This window comes from Oncorhynchus keta, chromosome 15 (assembly GCF_023373465.1).
Source record: "Oncorhynchus keta strain PuntledgeMale-10-30-2019 chromosome 15, Oket_V2, whole genome shotgun sequence".
NCBI lineage: Eukaryota > Metazoa > Chordata > Actinopteri > Salmoniformes > Salmonidae > Oncorhynchus > Oncorhynchus keta.
Genome location: NC_068435.1, coordinates 43,533,235 through 43,553,309, shown reverse-complemented (window position 1 = coordinate 43,553,309; position 20,075 = coordinate 43,533,235). Strand labels below are relative to the sequence as shown.

General features: G+C 42.9%; 1 protein-coding gene across 2 annotated transcripts; it reads left to right on the top strand.

The window, feature by feature from the left end:
* The first annotated feature begins 3,456 nt into the window (after positions 1–3,456).
* Positions 3,457–19,042, top strand: LOC118395027 (C-C motif chemokine 2-like). 2 transcript variants are annotated; one of them, XM_052464204.1, is made up of 3 exons: positions 3,457–3,675; positions 17,351–17,465; positions 17,669–19,042. In XM_052464204.1, the coding sequence occupies exons 1-3, from the start codon at positions 3,591–3,593 to the stop codon at positions 17,949–17,951; spliced, it is 483 nt and encodes a 160-aa protein (XP_052320164.1). In that variant the 5' UTR covers positions 3,457–3,590; the 3' UTR covers positions 17,952–19,042. The 2 variants fall into 2 exon arrangements, with proteins under 2 accessions (XP_052320164.1, XP_035644681.1); XM_035788788.2 differs by lacking the exon at positions 3,457–3,675 and adding an exon at positions 17,073–17,245.
* The last annotated feature ends 1,033 nt before the right edge of the window (positions 19,043–20,075 follow it).

The window sequence follows — 20,075 nt, the reverse complement described above, 5'->3', positions numbered from 1 at the left end:
ACAAAACATGTGCAGTTTTATAGCTAATGTCATACTATTCTACACGTATTGCCAGAGTCATACAGAAACATGTGCAGTTTTGAGCAAGGATTCATTTCCTGCCATTTTACACCTATTGCCATGAGGCATACAGAAACATGTGCAGTTTTATAGCTAATGTCATACTATTCTACACATATTGCCATGAGGCATACAGAAACATGTGCAGTTTTATAGCTAATGTCATACTATTCTACACATATTGCCATGAGGCATACAGAAACATGTGCAGTTTTATAGCTAATGTCATACTATTCTACACATATTGCCATGAGGCAAACAGAAACATGTGCAGTTTTATAGCTAATGTCATACTATTCTACACATATTGCCATGAGGCATACAGAAACATGTGCAGTTTTATAGCTAATGTCATACTATTCTACACCTATTGCCATGAGGCATACAGAAACATGTGCAGTTTTATAGCTAATGTCATACTATTCTACACATATTGCCATGAGGCATACAGAAACATGTGCAGTTTTATAGCTAATGTCATACTATTCTACACATATTGCCATGAGGCAAACAGAAACATGTGCAGTTTTATAGCTAATGTCATACTATTCTACACATATTGCCATGAGGCATACAGAAACATGTGCAGTTTTATAGCTAATGTCATACTATTCTACACATATTGCCATGAGGCATACAGAAACATGTGCAGTTTTATAGCTAATGTCATACTATTCTACACATATTGCCATGAGGCATACAGAAACATGTGCAGTTTTATAGCTAATGTCATACTATTCTACACATATTGCCATGAGGCATACAGAAACATGTGCAGTTTTATAGCTAATGTCATACTATTCTACACATATTGCCATGAGGCATACAGAAACATGTGCAGTTTTATAGCTAATGTCATACTATTCTACACATATTGCCATGAGGCATACAGAAACATGTGCAGTTTTATAGCTAATGTCATACTATTCAACACATATTGCCATGAGGCAAACAGAAACATGTGCAGTTTTATAGCTAATGTCATACTATTCTACACATATTGCCATGAGACATACAGAAACATGTGCAGTTTTATAGCTAATGTCATACTATTCTACACATATTGCCATGAGGCAAACAGAAACATGTGCAGTTTTATAGCTAATGTCATACTATTCTACACATATTGCCATGAGGCAAACAGAAACATGTGCAGTTTTATAGCTAATGTCATACTATTCTACACATATTGCCATGAGGCAAACAGAAACATGTGCAGTTTTATAGCTAATGTCATACTATTCTACACATATTGCCATGAGGCAAACAGAAACATGTGCAGTTTTATAGCTAATGTCATACTATTCTACACATATTGCCATGAGGCATACAGAAACATGTGCAGTTTTATAGCTAATGTCATACTATTCAACACATATTGCCATGAGGCAAACAGAAACATGTGCAGTTTTATAGCTAATGTCATACTATTCTACACATATTGCCATGAGGCATACAGAAACATGTGCAGTTTTATAGCTAATGTCATACTATTCTACACATAATGCCATGAGGCATACAGAAACATGTGCAGTTTTATAGCTAATGTCATACTATTCTACACATAATGCCATGAGGCATAAATCAAATAAAATAAAATCAAATTTTATTTGTCACATACACATGGTTAGCAGATGTTAATGCGAGTGTAGCGAAATGCTTGTGCTTCTAGTTCCGACAATGCAGTAATAACCAACAAGTAATCTAACTAACAATTCTAAAACTACTGTCTTATACACAGTGTAAGGGGATAAGGAATATGTAAATAAGGATATATGAATGAGTGATGGTACAGAGCAGCACAGGCAAGATACAGTAGATGGTATCGAGTACAGTATATACATATGAGATGAGTATGTAAACAAAGTGGCATAGTTAAAGTGGCTAGTGATACATGTATTACATAAGGATGCAGTCGATGATATAGAGTACAGTATATACGTATGCATATGAGATGAATAATGTAGGGTAAGTAACATTATATAAGGTAGCATTGTTTAAAGTGGCTAGTGATATATTTACATAATTTCCCATCAATTCCCATTTTTAAAGTGGCTGGAGTTGAGTCAGTGTCAGTGTGTTGGCAGCAGCCACTCAATGTTAGTGGTGGCTGTTTAACAGTCTGATGGCCTTGAGATAGAAGCTGTTTTTCAGTCTCTCAGTCCCAGCTTTGATGCACCTGTACTGACCTCGCCTTCTGGATGATAGCGGGGTGAATAGGCAGTGGCTCGGGTGGTTGTTGTCCTTGATGATCTTTATGGCCTTCCTGTAACATCGGGTGGTGTAGGTGTCCTGGAGGGCAGGTAGTTTGCCCCCGGTGATGCGTTGTGCAGACCTCACTACCCTCTGGAGAGCCTTACGGTTGAGGGCGGAGCAGTTGCCGTACCAGGCGGTGATACAGCCCGCCAGGATGCTCTCGATTGTGCATCTGTAGAAGTTTGTGAGTGCTTTTGGTGACAAGCCGAATTTCTTCAGCCTCCTGAGGTTGAAGAGGCGTGGACCAATTCAGTTTGTCTGTGATGTGTATGCCGAGGAACTTAAAACTTGCTACCCTCTCCACTACTGTTCCATCGATGTGGATAGGGGGGTGTTCCCTCTGCTGTTTCGTGAAGTCGACAATCATCTCCTTAGTTTTGTTGACGTTGAGTGTGAGGTTATTTTCCTGACACCACACTCCGAGGGCCCTCACCTCCTCCCTGTAGGCCGTCTCGTCGTTGTTGGTAATCAAGCCTACCACTGTTGTGTCGTCCGCAAACTTGATGATTAAGTTGGAGGCGTGCGTGGCCACGCAGTCGTGGGTGAACAGGGAGTACAGGAGAGGGCTCAGAACGCACCCTTGTGGGGCCCCAGTGTTGAGGATCAGCGGGGAGGAGATGTTGTTGCACACAGAAACATGTGCAGTTTTATAGCTAATGTCATACTATTCTACATATTTTGCAATGAGGCCGATCATTAAAAAAAAAAGCTAGTTCTCTGCTATTCGACACATTTTGTGTCGTTCGCACGCACGCACGCACACACACACACACACACACACACACACACACACACACACACACACACACACACACACACACACACACACACACACACACACACACACACACACACACACACACACACACACACACAAAGACCCCAAGTACCAACCAGTGGACACAATCTGGTCATGGTAGAGAGGACTTGACACTTTCTACCCACAAATGTGATTTTCACTACTGAACTTGACCTGAAACCCTGATCCTGGGTTTGTTTTGATTCAATGGTCTTAATTACGCAATCTTTACAGGAAACGTATGATTAAGCAGAAGTTTGTTGGGTGTTCCCCCCCATCCTCCGTCACCCCAGCCAACCCCTTTCTCGCTCTGAAAAACCCCCCACAGATCCAGACATACCAGATCAGGTTCCTAATTTTAGGGTTTAAAAGCTAAGGCTCTGGTCAAGAATGATCAGTCATCTCCTCTCCTCCAGCCGGTTCTAGCCTTCTGAATCAGACGAGAACACAGTTGAGAACACTACAGAACATCTCCATGGCAACCATGCAGCTGTGCCACAGAACAATAGCGTGCCTCGCTCTCTTCACTGTCGTTCTCTCAATAACGACCACTGACACTGGTAAGTACAGTCTAATACTGTAGTGAATTTGTGGGGTATAGCCCTTGCAGGACTTGAATCAACAACTTTTCATCTGTTTTCCCCACTAAACTTGACCTTATCTCAGGGTCCCATTAGCTATATACCAGCAAGCCAGGCGCGTGTGTGCGTGCGTGAGTGCCAGCGTGCGTGTGTGTGAGCTGTGGTGTGTTTAGCCTTGAGCCAGGCAGCGGGCTGGTGAATAATCGACAGATCTGTTGAATCTCAGAACAGACAGACAGTCTTCTCTCCATCTCACACTGCATCTCTCACCTTGCCTGCCGAGCCACTAATCATACCTCCCTCTGTAACTGACGAAGGCCAGACAGACAGCAGATACGCAGAAACAGGGGAGTGAAGAAGGGATTCAGAGAAGGATAGAGATAGACTGATACGATGCAGATGGACAGAGAAAGAGGGAGAGGGAACATTTAGAGAGAGAATGAGATACTGTACATGGATGCGGTCCATTCCTTGGTCCTGGAGTGCCTTCCACCCGGGCTCCCGTCAGACCCTGGCATTTGTGCGAAAACACTTTTGGTGACCTACCATGGTTCCTGACTCCTCGAGACACCTGTAAAGAACAAGACTCATCGGCAAGCTCCGACTGGTCTCCTTCAACCTCTGTCTGTCCCTCACCGTCCCTGGTCTCACATATCCCTGGACTTTGTCACAAGTCTGACCCCATCTGATGGCAACACTGCCATCCTGACAGTAGTGGGCCGGTATTCCAAAGCCGCCCACTTCATTCTTCTCCCCAAGCTACCCTCCGCCAAAGAGATGGCCAGCGGCTCTTCTACAGACCACCTCCGTGTATCGACGACAAGCGGACCGCCACCGGATCCAGTATCCCCGGTATCGTCTCGGGCAGATGGTATGGTTGTCCACCCGGGATCTGCCCCTCCGGATGGAGTCCCACAAACTTTACCCCAATTTATCAGCCCTTTCCCCATCTCCAAGGTTATTAGCCCCTCTGCTGTTTGCCTTTTCAAATCAAATCAAATTTATTTATATAGCCCTTCGTACATCAGCTGATATCTCAAAGTGCTGTACAGAAACCCAGCCTAAAACCTCAAACAGCAAGCAATGCAGGTGTAGAAGCACGGTGGCTAGGAAAAACTCCCTAGAAAGGCCAAAACCTAGGAAGAAACCTAGAGAGGAACCAGGCTATGTTTTGTTGCCCCGTACCCTCCCACCGTTCATGTGTCTAGAAACAAACCCATGTCTTACAGCCCTTTGTCTCCTGTTTTTGTTTGTCAAGCCTACCAGTGATTTTCCCCTTGCTCCTGTCTGTTTCTAGTTCCTGTTCTCTAGTTTTCCCAGTTTTGACCATTCTGCCTGCCCTGACCCTGAGCATGCCTGTCGTTCTGTACCTTGTCACACCACCCTGGATTTTTTTTTTTACCTCTGCATGCCCTGACCCTGCCTGCCTTTCTGTACCTTTTGGAATCTGACCTGAATTTCTGACCTTTGCCTGTCCTTGACCTGTCGTTTTGCCTGCCTCCTGTTCTAGTAATAAACATTTGTTACTTCGACACTGTATGCATCTGTGTCTTCCCTAAAACGTGAAAGACTGACCTTTTCACAAAACTGATATATCATTTATAGATCGTCAGGTAAGTGTGCTCTTGACCGGCTTGATGTTCTTTACATTTCGGTCATCAGATTTACCACCAATGCTCCATACAGGACACATCACTGCTCTCTATACTCCTCTGTAAACTGGTCATCTCTGTATACCTGTCGCTTATTTATAAAACCCTCTTAGGCCTCACTCCCCCCTATCTGAGATACCTACTGCAGCCCTCATCCTCCACATACAACATCCGTTCTGCCAGTCACATTCTGTTAAAGGTCCCCAAAGCAAACACATCCCTGGGTCGCTCCTCTTTTCAGTTCGCTGCAGCTAGCGACTGGAACGAGCTGCAAAGAACACTCCAACTGGACAGTTTTATCTCAATCTCTTCATTCAAAGATTCAATCATGGACACTCTTAGTGACAGTTGTGGCTGCTTCGTGTGATGTATTGTTGTCTCTACCTTCTTGCCCTTTGTGCTGTTGTCTGTGCCCAGTAATGTTTGTTCCATGTTTTGTGCTGCTGCCATGTTGTGTTGTTGTCATGTTGTGTTGCTACTATGCTGTGTTGTCATGTGTTGCTGCCGTGTTATGCTATGTTGTCTTAGGTCTCTCTTTATGTAGTGTTGCGGTGTCTCTCTTGTCGTGATGTGTTTTGTCCTATATTTTTTTTTTTTTTTCATTTTTAATCCCAGCCCCCTTCCCGCAGGAGGCATTTTGCCTTTTTGTAGGCCGTCATTGTAAATACGAATTAGTTCTTAACTGACTTGCCTAGTTTAAAAAATATATATATATGTTTCTCTTTATCTAGCTAATAGAATATCTACCTAATAATAATAATAATAATATATGCCATTTAGCAGACGCTTTTATCCTCTCTTTCTTCTCTCCGTCTAACATCCCCCTCTCTCTTTCTCTAGCTAATTAAATATCTACCCCCCCCCTTCCCCTCTCCGTGAAATCCTCCCGCGCTCTCTATCCCCCTCTCCCTTGCCTTTCAGACGTTCACTACCAGCAGGGGGTAAGAGAGAGCTCAGAATTATATTTATTTATTTATTTCACATTTATTTAACTAGGCAAGGCAGTTAAGAACAATTTCTTATTGACAATAATGGCCTACCAAAAGGCAAAAGGCCTCCTGCGTGGACGGGGCCTGGGATTAAAAATATATATATACACTACTGGTCAAAAGTTTTAGATCACCTATCAGTCGAGGTTTTTTCTTTATTCGTACTATTTTCTATATTGTGGAATAATAGAGAAGACATTAAAACTATGAACCAAAAAAGTGTTAAACAAATGAAAATATATTTTATATTTGAGACTCTTCAAATAGCCACCCTTTGCCTTGATGACAGCTTTGCACAGTCTTGGCATTCTCTCAACCAGCTCCATGAGGTAGTCACCTGGAATGCACAGGTGTGCAATGTTAAACGTTAATTTGTGGAATTAATTTCCTTCTTAATGTGTTTGAGCCAATCAGTTGTGTTGTGACAAGGTAGGGGTGGTATACAGAAGATAGCCCTGTTTGGTAAAAGACCAAGTCCATATTATGGTAAGAACAACTCAAATTCAAAATCAGTTAAAAACAAATTATTTTCTACAATAACGGCCTATCAGATTAACTGCCTTGTTCAGGGGCAGAACGACAGATTTTTACCTTGTCAGGTCGGGGATTCTATTCAGAAAACTTTTGGTTACTGGCCCAACGCTCTAACGACTAGGCTACCTGCCACCCCAAATAAACAAAGAGTAACGACAGTCCATCATTACTTTAATAAGACATTGTCAGTCAATATGGAACATTTCAAGAACCTTGAAAGTTTCGTCAAGTGCAGTCGCAAAAACCATCAAGCGCTATGATGAAACTGGCTCTCATAAGTACCCCCACGGGAATAGAAGACCCAGAGTTACCTCTGCTACACATGATCAGTTCATTAGAGTTAACTGCATCTCAGATTGCAGCCCAAATAAATGCTTGACAGAGTTCAAGTAACAGATACATCTCAACATCAACTGTTCAGAGGAGACTGTGTGAATCAGGCCTTCATTGTTGAATTGCTGCAAAGAAACCACTATTAAAGGACATCACAAAGAAGAAGAGACTTGCTTGGGCCAAGAAACACAAGCAATGGACATTAGACCAGTGGAAATTTGTCCTTTGGTCTAGAGTCCAAATTGGAGATTTTTGGTTCCAACCGCCGTGTCTTTGTGAGACGTTGTGTGGGTGAATGGATGATTGCTTCATGTGCATTTCCCACCGTAAAGCAAGGAGGAGGAGGTGTTATGGTGTGGGGGTGCTTTGCTGGTGACACTCTGTGATTTATTTAGAATTCAAGGCACACTTAACCAGCATGGCTACCACAGCATTCTGCAGCGATATGCCATCCCATCTGGTTTGGGCTTGGTGGGACTATCATTTGTTTTTCAACAGGACAAAGACCCACCATACCTCCAGGCTGTGTAAGGGCTATTTTACCAAGAAGGAGAGTGATGGAGTGTTGCATCACCTGGCCTCCACAATCCTCCGACCTCAACCAAATTCAGATGTTTTAAAAATTATAATATTTAACCTTTATTTAACTGGGCAAGTCAGTTAAGAACAAATTCCTATTTACAATGACAGCCTATGAACAGTGGGTTAACTGCCTTGTTCAGAATGAAAGATTTTTACCTTGTCAGCTCGAGGAGCCAATATAGCAACCTTTCGGTTACTGGCCCAACACTCTATACATAAGTCTAACCGCAGAGTGAAGGAAAAGCAGCCAACAAGTGCTCAGCATATGGGGGAACTCCTTCAAGACTGTTGGATAAGCATTCCAGATGAAGGTGGTTGAGAGAATGCCAAGTGTGTGCAAAGCTGTCATCAAGGCAAAGGGTGGCTATTTGAAGAATCTCAAATATAAAATCAAACACTTTTTTGGTTACTACATGATTCCATATGTGTTATTTCATAGTTTTGATGTCTTCACTATTATTCTACAATGTAGAAAATAGTACAAATAAAGAAAAACCCTTGAATGTGTAGGTGTTATGAAACTTTTGACCGGAAGTGTACATATATAAGTATAGGATAAAACACACATCCCCAAAAAGAGAGACAACACTACATAAAGAGAGACCTAAGACAACATAGCAAGGCAGCAACACATGACAACACAGCATGGTAGCAACACAATATGACAACAACATGGTAGCAACACAACATGGTAGTACAAAACATGGTACAAACATTATAAGAGTGTCCATGATTGAGACTTTGAATGATGAGATTGAGATAAAACTGTCCAGTTTGAGTGTTTGTTGCATCTTGTTTTAGTCGCTAGCTGCAGCGAACTGAAAAGACGAGCAACCCAGGGAAGTGCGTGCTTTGGGGACCTTTAACAGAATATGACTGGCAGAACGGGTGTTGTACGTGTAGGATTAGGGCTGCTGTAGATATCTCAGATAGGGGGGAGTGAGGCCAAAGAGGGTTTTATATATAAGCATCAACCAGTGGGTCTTGTGATGGGTATACAGAGATGACCAGTTTACAGAAGAGTATAGAGTGCAGTGATGTGTCCTATAAGGAGCATTGATGACAAATCTGATGGCCACATGGTAAAGAACATCTAGCCGCTCGAGAGAACCCTTACCTGTCGATCTATACATTATTTCTCCGTAATCTAGCATGGGTAGGATGGCCATCTGAATCAGGGTTAGTTTGGTAGCTGGGGTGAAAGAGGAGCGATTACCATAGAGGAAACCAAGTCTAGATTTAACTTTAGCCTGCAGCGTTGATATGTGCTGAGAGAACGACTGTCTAGCCATACTCCCAAGTACCTCAAAGTCTAAACCCCCAGAGGTAGTAATCACACCTGTGGGGAGAGTGGCATTCTTCTTACCAAACCACATTACCTTTGTTTTGGAGCTGTTCAGGACACCGTTAAAGGAAGAGAAAGCTAGTTGGACACTAAGAAAGCTTTGTTGTAGAGCATTTAAGACAAATTCCCAGGAGGGGCCAGCTAAGTATAAGACTATCATCTGCATATAAATGGATGAGAGAGCTTCCTACTGCCTGAGCAATGTTGTTGATCTAAATTGAGATGAGCGCGGGGCCTAGGATCGAGCCTTGGGGTACTCCCTTGGTTTTTATTTTATTTTTATTTAACTTGGTAAGTTGACTGAGAGCACATTCTCATTTACAGCAAAGACCTGAGGAATAGTTACAGGGGAGAGGAGGGGGGTGAATGAGCCAATTGTACGCTGGGGATGATTAGGTGGCCATGATGGTATAAAGACTAGATTGGAAATTTAGCCAGGACACCTGGGTTAACACCCCTACTCTTACAATAAGTGCCATGGGATCTTTAGTGACCACAGAGAGTCAGGAGACCCAGTTAACGTCCCATCCGAAAGACAGCACCCTACATAGGGCAGTGTCCCCAATCACTGCCCTGGGGCATTGGGAAAGAGTGCCTACTGGCACCAATCCTGCTTCCTGCTTTAGCTTCAGAAGCAAGCCAGCAGTGGTGTGCAGGGTGTTATGCTGCTGGCTTACCACCCTGCATCCCACTGCTGGCTTGCAGTGGCTGAGACAGCAGATTTTCTGACTTTATACACTGCATTCTTTGTGAGAGGTAGCAAACCAAGCCAGACCCCTCAGAGACACCAATACTCTGTAGCCGGCCCACAACACAGGAATGGTTTACCATATCAAAAGCTTTGGACAACTCCATAAAAATAGCAGAACAACATTGCTTAGAATCAAGGGCAATGGTGACATCATTGAAAACCTTTAAGGTTGCAGTGACACATCCATAACTTGATCGGAAACCAGATTGCATACCCGAGACAATACTATAGACATCAAGAAAGACAGTCAGTTGATTATTGACAAGTTTTTCCAACAATTTTGACAAACAGGGCAAAATAGAAATATACCTATAACAGTTAGGATCAGCTCGATCTCCTCTTTAAGTAAAGGACAAACCATGGCTGCCTTCCAACCAATGGGTACCTCCCCAGAAAGGATGGACAGGTTAAAAAGGTCAGAGATAGGCTTGGCGATGATAGGTGCATCAACCTTAAAGAAGAAAGGGTCTAAACCCAGATGTTTTTTGGGGGGTCAAGTTTCAGGATCTCTTTTATCACATCGGACTCAGACTGCCTGCAGGGAGAAACTTTGTAGTGGGGAAGGGGGAAAAGAGCGAGGAGCATCGGGGATAGTCGCATTAGAAGGGGTAGGAGATGAGGAAATGTTGGACGGGAAATGAGGCATGGCTGAGTCAAATAGGAACCCTGACTAAACAAAGTAGTGATTAAAGAGATCAACCATGTGCTTCTTGTCAGTTTCAACCACATCATGAACATTAAGGGACATGGGCAGCAGTGAGGAGGAGGGTTTATTCTCCAGATCTTTAACCTTTTTTCAGAACTTCTTTGGGTTAGACTAACAGAGAGATAACTTCTCCTTAAAGTAGCTAACAACTTTTGCCTTCCGGATAACCTGAGTGCACCTATTTCTCATTTGCCTTATTTCTCACAGCCAGTCAGCCTGAGTGTGCGTGTGCCGAGCCTTTCGCCAAATGTCATTCTTAATGTGGAGTAACTCAAGATCACGGTCGAACCAGGGGTGTGTTTGTTAACAATACCACTGAAAATATCAATAAAAGAAGGCCCAAGTGTCTTCGACAGAGGGGATCAAGCTGATTCTATACCATTTTACAGAGGTCAGTTCATGAAGGAAGGTTTGCTCATTAAAGTTTTTAGTAAGTGTTTATGACAAATCAGGACAGGTCCTTTCACTGAGCAGCTACATTACGAACACAGGCTGTAAAACAGTGATCATTAAGGTCATTACAGAAAACACCAGACTGATACCTAATCAGGATTATTTGTGAGGATAACATTGAGGAGAGTAGCCTTTTCTGGGTGTTTGGAGTCATACCTTGTGGGATTGGTAATAATCTGAGAAAGATTTAGGGAGTCCCATTGCTTTAGGAATTGGTCAGGTCCCAGTTCAGGTCACCTAGCAGGACAAATTCAGACTTAGTGTAAGGTGCAAGGAGAGAGCATAGGGCAGGTAGGGTACAGGCCGGTGCTGATGGAGGACAATAGCACACAGCAACAGTTAACAAAGAGCTATTTGAAAGTTTAATGCTTAAAACCAGCAGATCAAATTGTTTTGGGACAGACTTGATGGAGACAACTGAGCACTGAAGGTGATCCTAAAGTAAAGATTGCCACTCCACCACCTGTGGAAGATCTGTCTTGCAGAAAAAGCTTATAACCAGAAAGGTTAACATTAGTATTCAAAACACTCTTCCTTAACCACGTCTCAGTAATGACCAACACATCTGGATTGGAGCTGTGAACCCACGCTTTCAATTGATCCATTTTAGGAAATAAGCTTCTAGTGTTAACGTGCAGAAAACCCAGACTTTTACGAGAGCAGAGATCAGTGAAGCAGATATCAGAGCACAAGTCAGAATTGGGGCTAGCAGCATTAGACAGGCCAGGGTGTACATGCACATTTCCAGATATCATCAATAGTAATACAATCAAGGCACAACAGAGTACAGGGACAGCTCTACAGTGCTGATTTAAGACATCTGAATGTGCATTAGATGGCAACAATATCATGTTGTACAGCAATTTCATCAGGTAACATGAATACAAAGCCAGCAAGAGGTGGTTAGAATAGGATGGGAGGCCAAAAGTCTGTGTAACCAATAGACAGTGGTTACACAGACCTTTGGCCTCCCGAGTGTGGGAACAAACATAGTCTGTCCCACGGTTGGATAAAGAAAGTTCGTAGTCAACAAGGAATGCAGGAGTCATGAGACAAATAGCAAAATGGACAATATAATATTTTTTATATATAACGACTTGGGGCTAGCCATTGTAAGTTCCGAGTCACTCGCCCCAACAGTGCCTGTGTGCTGGAGACGAGCGAAAGCTCGGGAGAGAGGGGGGAGTGCGGTGGGGGTACCTGTACCAGACAGGGGGAGACAGGCCAGGGCAGACGGTGAACAGATCGCCAGGTGGAATCCAAGCAGCAGTGCAGCAGGCAATGGGAGTAGGTGTCACACCCACTTGGGAGAAGCTTTTATTTCTGGAGGCAGATTTCTTGTAGAAAATTCCAGTGGATGGTCTGCGGGAGGGGGCTTCAAATGAGGCTTCAAAGACTCCTGCCACTTTTTGGGCCCAAAGGCCTCGACACCTCTCACTTCATGCCTCAGTGCTAATTGAAGTTGTATCTGGTATGTCCTAGCAAACCTGGGAGCCTTAACTCAGCATTCAGTCCCCATAAAGTAAAATATATCATTGTAATGTACTTTATTTTTGTATTAAAAAATATATATTCTTGGCATTCAAAATAGCATCAAACACAACTCACTCAGTTCCAGGTTGGACGGTGTCCTCAGGTTTCTGCTGTTTGTTTGCTAGAGCACCCTCCGTATAGCTTGGAAAAAGGAAACCTTGGTAGCAGTAATCCCTTCGGGTAATTTTGGCCATGCTGTGGGAGGTAGCGTCCTACATTTGTTCCTTGGCTTCCCTGAAGGAGCAAGGTCATCAACGTACAATTTGATTTGCTACATGCGCCGAATAGAACAGGTGTAGTAGACCTTACCGTGAAATGCTTACGTACAAGCCCTTAACCAACAATGCAGTTCAAGAAATAGAGTTAAGAAAATATTTATTAAATAAAGTTTTTAAAAAATGTAATTAAAAGTAACAATAAAAGAACAATCACGAGGCTATATACTTCCATGCATACTCTAGCCACTACATCCACCCACAGAGAAGAACACACACAGACACACACCATGCTAAACATGCAAATGATAAAAGACTTGAGGAATCAAAGGTTCTGCCACCCCTGTGGGCACTCTCAGAAAAAGGTTGCCTTGGGGTGGAGCTGACACACACCGACACACACACTAGCTACAGTGTGAAGTAGGAGCATCACATTGCACCTCCACAGCCACTTACAATCTGTGGAATAGTCATTGGGCAGGAGGCAGCCAGTGCTTTGGTACTGTTATAATAGTTCACGCGCGGCTGCTCTACAGAAGTGTAATTACCTCTGCAGTGTTATTAAGCTGTTTTATTACACACATTCACACTGCCCACCCTCCTGCCTGCCTGTCTGTCTTTCTGTCTGTCCACTCAACCAGGAGTCATAGGTTTTCCTCTCTCACAGAGGCCAAAAACATGCAATGAATGCTCAATGTGCCTCAGATAGTGCAGCACACTTGTCAATGTGAATTATTTCTCATATTTCCTCACTTTTGAAAATGAAAAGTTATTTATTAACAAATTAGGCACATTTGGGCAGTCATGATGCAACATTTTGAAAAGAAATGCAATGGTTCATTAGATCAGTCTAACACTTTGCACATACACGGCTGCCACCTAGTGGCCAAAAAATAGATTGCACCTGGGCTGGAATAATACATTATGGCTTTTCTCTTGCATTTCAAAAACGATGGTAAAAATTGTATTAACTTTCGAATGTGTTATATTCTCCTAAATTCCTTTCCCATTTCCACAAACTTCAAAGTGATTCCTTTCAAATGGTATCAAGAAATATGCATAACCTTGCTTCAGGTCCTGAGCTACAGGCAGTTAGATTTGGGTATATAATTTTAGGCGAAAATTGAATTAAAGGGGCAGATCCTTTTAACATATAATCGGCAGGGTAGCCTAGTGGTTAGAGCGTTGGACTAGTAACTGAAAGGTTGCAAGTTCAAATCCCCGAGCTGACAAGGTACAAATCTGTCATTCTGCCCCTGAACAGGCAGTTAACCCACTGTTCCTAGGCCGTCATTGAAAATAAGAATTTGTTCTTAACTGACTTGCCTGGTTAAATAAAGGAAAATAAAAAAAAATGCAAACAACACAGTTCAAATGATGTCATGATTGTTTTGTTTTCATGAAATGTATGGTTTGCATTTCCTTTCATTGCTGATGCTATGTGTCAGTGTGAATCCTTTTTCATATTTCACCCCTTTCAGGGATGTAACATTACACTTGTGTAGCTAATAGGCTTTGTGTTTGTAGATCGACTGAGGTGAATGAACTTACTGCAGCCAAGGTGATCATGGCTGGGGTCAATTTGGCTTGTTTTTGCTGTTCTCCAAATACCATTTTAACGTTTTTTTTTTTGTCATTTTAACGGTTTTTTTGTTGTCATTTACTGCATCCGGACCTCACTAAAACTCAAACCCTGGTTACGGCCCTGGCAACAGATGCTGGGGGTAGAAGTGTATTTAAGCTGAAGGAATACACTGAAAGTTCATGTAACAGTCAGGTGGTTGATCTGAATAGCATTAAACCCACACATCCCTGCTCACTTCAACAGCGGCCATGAGCTGATGTTTTTTTTATAGAAAAAACAATCATGGCATATATTATTATTATACATTATGTTTACATCTGTGTGACAGGACAAACTTTGATCAGCCATAATCAATTCATTAAGAGAACAACAAACACATATCTGTGTGTGTGTCTGTCTGCTTGTGTGTCTGCCTGTGTGTGTGTGTGTGTGTGTGTGTGTGCGTTGTACGGTGGAGATTTGTCTGGCTCTCATGCGCTTATCTGACTCTCCTCAGGGTTCTATAAAACAATAAGCCTATTTAATGCAGCCCATTTGTGTGCATGTGTGTCAGTATTAGCATATATATGTTTATGTGTGTGTGTGTGTGTGTGTGTGTGTGTGTGTGTGTGTGTGTGTGTGTGTGTGTGTGTGTGTGTGTGTGTGTGTGTGTGTGTGTGTGTGCGTGCGTGCGTGTGTGTGTGTGTGTGTGTGTGTGTGTGTGTGCATTATTCTATCTCCGTCATGTTTGTTTCCTGGCTGTTTACGATGAGTCTCTCCTCTCAGCTCCCAGATCGATGTCGGGTGAGGATATGAGAGTCAGTATTGATTGTAATTTCCTGCAACGCTCATTCCAATCGCCTGCCGTATCACCAATCTAATTTCTATCTGCAGCGCAGTCAGTGATCCAAAAGAACCAGGGAATAACCAATAAATGAATAACAAATAAATGAATATTCTACCAAGGCATTCTCACTCCTGCATAGATAAACAGGGTGCTTGTATGGAGAGTTGACAATGACTCTCAAAGAGTGTGTGTGTGTGCGTGCGTGTGTGTGCGTGCGTGTGTGCGTGCGTGTGCGTGCGTGCATGTGCGTGTGTGTGTGCGTGCGTGTGCGTGCGTGTGTGTGTGCGTGCGTGTGTGTGCGTGTGCGTGTGCGTAAGGATATATATCTCCACACAGATTGAATGGGTGTACAGGGAAAAGCAGGTGCCAAGTCCTAATCTAATGATTGGATGCTTGTGATTCAGGCTTTTATGTCGCTGGAGATTTGATGTTGTTTACTGATGGACGAGAAAGGAAACTAATATTTGGGATGCGTTCAGCTGTATCCCACGTGGGACGGGATTCAAGGGTTCACTCCTAATATCAGAGCAAGCAGGAGAGTTAAGAGTTATGGTTGAGAATACAAATGTGGTGATCATCTCTTTTCTCCAACGGGGGCCTAGTTCTTTCCTCCCTCCCTTTTACTATACCTCTCCTTCGGCCCCTCTCCCTCTTTGCCCTTCCTTATCTCTCTCCTTCTACCCCTCTCCCTCTCTACCCTTCCTTATCTCTCTCCTTCTACCCCTCTCATTATATACACCTCTCTACATCTCCTCATTTCACTGCCGTCCTGTCCCCTAATCTATCTATCTTTCTCTTCCTTTCCCCCCTCTCTTTATCCTGTCATTCACCCTCCTCTCTCTCTCTGTGTGCACTGTCTTGTTCTGTTCAGTTAGACGTGGTAATAAGATGGAAAGCAGGTCTATTATACTGCCACTCAGCCTGGCATTAAGTACTTCTCTCCGGAGTGGCTATACTGCTGTGCAAAAGTGTGAATATTTGGGCCTCTGCCCTCTCTCTCCCTCCCTCCTTCCCTAGCCCTGTCGATCTAGTGCTGTGTTAAAAGTGGACATGTGTGGCGTCCGTTTCAAAGTCCTACCTCAGCAAGTACAGCTGCCATTGCACCCTTGCCCACGGTAAAACACATCCGCTGTCTGTCACATAGGAAGCCGATGCCACACAATTATACAAAATTGAATTGGAGCAGTGAAGTTTAACTCAGACCTGGCCTGAGCTAAGGACATAATGACATTGACTTCACTGTATGGGACAAGGAGAGACCGAGTGTGCAGCTATTGCAACTCTACAGGCCCCATTTAGACAATGTAAAAAAAGCTCTGCTACTGTCACCCACCCACACCCACTGAAAACCTCACTCCATTTCTCCACTTCAGGGGGGAAAGAATTCACAAATTACTACTGCACAACATACACTATCATATCATACATTCCCAGTGTCCAGTGTTTACATTGATGGCAGTTCTGTCCTTGAGCTGTTCTTGTCTATTGATGTTCTGTATTATGTCATTCTGTATTATGTTTCATGTTTTGTGTGGACCCCAGGAAGAGTAGCTGCTGCTTTTGCAACAGCTAATGGGGATCCTAATAAAATACTAAATACCAAACTCACGCTGTCTTCTATCTCTCTAAATAGAGACCAGTGGCCCAGTATAAGAGGTGTGTGTGTGTGTGTGTGTTAATGCGTTTGTTGTGAGGGGTCTTTTAGTCACAATCTTCCGTTCATAGTGAGCGCTCATATTTTCCTCTCCACCACCACAGCAGAGTCACTCTGTTAGTGATAGACCACAGGGGGATAGTTTCGGAGGAAGAAGAGGAAGGTGAAAGAGGGGGGGGTTATCAGACCTAATGGTGTGGGTGGAACTTTCTCTACCTATAAGGCCAGGGCTAAGAGATAGCCGATCAGTCAGAACGGCTGGGCAGCACATGAAGACTTCTATACCTAAAGACTTTCAAATCTGAAAACTTCCAACACCTAAAAATGAGGTTGAGACTGGTGTTCTCTTCTCTGCTCTGTGTAGCCACATGGATGACCAGGGTCGATGCAAGTGAGTTCTTACCTCTTATTTCACGGCTGGAAGTGTGCGTGTCGACGGTGTATGCATGTAATGTGTGTAAACCAGTAATGTATTGCCATGTTTTACCCTGTATAGGCTTTGGACCAGTCAACACTTGCTGTCTTAAGCTGACTCAGAAAAGAATCTCTCCTAAGAAAGTAGTGGACTACACCGTACAGACTACAGCACTGTGTCCCATCGATGTCATAGTGTGAGTACCCTATATTCATGTTTCCCACACAGTCACGCTACACCGTAAAGATAAGAATTCGTCCTGTTGAGAGTATCCTACACTGTCATACACAACTCCTGGTTTTACTTCACTACCAGTGCCGTGATCAGAAAAGGACAAAGTGAATAAAAGAATAACCTCGCCAGAGGAGACAATTGACCTCTTGATTCGTCTTCTTCCAGGTTACACACCATAGAAAGGAAGACGATCTGTGGTGACCCAAGAAGTGATTGGGTAAGGAAGGCCATGGGAAAGGTGGACGAAACCAAGGCAATCAAGAGAGAGGAGGAGGAGGAGGGACAGGAGGGCAAGAGAGTGACCATGGCACCGGCAGTGCCACGTAAGCAGGGAAAGGGACAAAAGAAGGGAGCCAAAAAGGGAAAGAGGAAAGGAGGGAAGAGAGGAGGAAAGAGAGAGGGAAGAGGGCGCAAGAGAACTGGTGTAAAAAACCAATTGAGTAACTGAGCACAATTGATGTTAAGTCTAAATTGTGGATTTCTGCCTCTAGGAGGAGAGCAAGAAAATCAACTGCTGTAAAAGCAGTACAATGGCAAGGACTTCTGCCTATGTTGGCATGTTGTAAAGAAATAAACATTTCAATGAGGACTGGACACAAAGTTGTTGTTTTTTACTCTCTGTGTCTCTGATATATGGGACCGACGCTGTTTTAGTAAAATACTGAATGAAAAAATCATAGCACAGAACTTTTAAATCAAATTTGTATTCTTGCACTGGCTGCCACTAGCGCATGTTTGAGAAAGGTTCAGGCCTCTTGGGATGATGGTGGTACAGTACGTTGCCTCGCCTACCTTTGTGGAATCTAACCTAGTTTTTATATGCATTTCTCCAGACCTTCTGATAAATGACTAGAATGTACATCTCCACATGGCCTTTCTTCCATATAGGCCTAGACTTACATTAACATGCAATCAAAATGCAAACAACACAGTTCCAATCATGTCATATGTTTTCCTTTCATCGCTGATGCTATGTGTCAGTGTGAATCCTTTCTCATATTTCCCCCCTTTCAGGGATGTAACATTACACTTGTGTAGCTAATAGGCTTTGTGTTTGTAGATCGACTGAGGTGAATGAACCTACTGCAGCCAAGGTGATCATGGCTGGGGTCAATTTTGCTTGTTTTTTGCAGTTCTCTAAATACAATTACATTTTATTTGTATAGAAACGTTTTAAAAGTTGAAGCTTATCGACTGCATCCAGACCTCACTAAAAATCTAACCCTGGTTACGACCCTGGCAACAGATGCCGAGGGTAGAAATATGGGTAGAAGTGTATACAATGAATGAAGGAATACAATCAAGTAACAGTCAAGTGGTTGATCTGAATACCATTTAACCCACACATCCCTGCTCACTTCAACAGCGGCCATGATGAATGAGTAGAATGTACATGTAAATAACACGCTTGTCTGTTTTAAAGTTACATTTGTATCTATTACCTACCCTGCTACCTCTTAATGTTCTTTATATTCGTACGTTTTGTCTCTCAATATTGCGTGTTTATGTTAAGTCAATAAAACGATATAATCATGATAACTTTTGTCACCTGGTGGTCATGATGTATTTGAAGTCTTAACACAATAAGCCACTATCACATGACAGTTGTCCCATATGAATAACTTCTCAAAAACATTCAATCATCTCCTTTCATTACACGGGGATGTAAACTGGCGAGGGCCCAAAAAGGTGACACTTTTGTTTTGCACTGAAACATGCTGCAGGGGGAAATGCAGGTTTAAACTAATTAAACAACAAATAATATCTGATCTACTGTACATGATCAGTCTCTTTGTGTAAAATAAAAAGTGGTTCATGTGAACCTAACTCACAGCCAAATGTAAGGAAAGCCATCCAATGCTATTTGTTGCCTAGACTTTACAGCAAATGACACTTGAGTCTTGAGAAGAAAACTATACACTAACATTGCAGTTAGCCATGACCGCCTTCACAATAGAACGCTTGTGACCACACACATCTAAATATAGCACTTGGGATTTTTTATTTTTTTTTAAACTAGGCAAGTGAGTTAAGAACAAATTCTTATTTACAATGACGGCCTACGCCGACCAAACCCGGACGATGCTTGGTCAATTGTGTGCCACCCTATGGGACTTCCAATCACAGCCGGTTGTGATACAGTCTAGATTTGAACCAGGCGTCTGTAGTGATGCTTCTAGCACTGAGATGCAGTGCCCCAGACCACTGCGCCACTCGGGAGCTATTTTAAGTAGAAATAGAATGAAACAAACAGACATTCAATTTTTGCTCTATTATCGTGGCCACTATAGTAGGGAAAGGGAAAGGGGGATACCTGGTCAAATGTGTCTTCCGCATTTAACCCAACCCCTCTGAATCAGAGTAGACATAGATCAAGTGCCCAAGGCTACATGTGTGCAAAAATAACATTCACTGAGTAAAACATGAAATAATCCCCCCTGCTCACACCAAGTGTTACTGTCAGGTTTAACACAACAAAAGCAATATCTTTGGGCTACACTGGACATTATTACATTGTGCACATTATTACATTGTACACTTTCTGCCTGGGGACATCTGTTCTACAATGTGC

Bases quoted from the DNA above. Each gene is read 5' to 3' on its own strand.
- LOC118395027 (XM_052464204.1), top strand. From the start codon at position 3,591: ATGGCAACCATGCAGCTGTGCCACAGAACAATAGCGTGCCTCGCTCTC. The intron at 3,676-17,350 runs GTAAGTACAGTC...TACCCTGTATAG, and splicing joins AATAACGACCACTGACACTG to GCTTTGGACCAGTCAACACT. The intron at 17,466-17,668 runs GTGAGTACCCTA...GTCTTCTTCCAG, and splicing joins TGTCCCATCGATGTCATAGT to GTTACACACCATAGAAAGGA.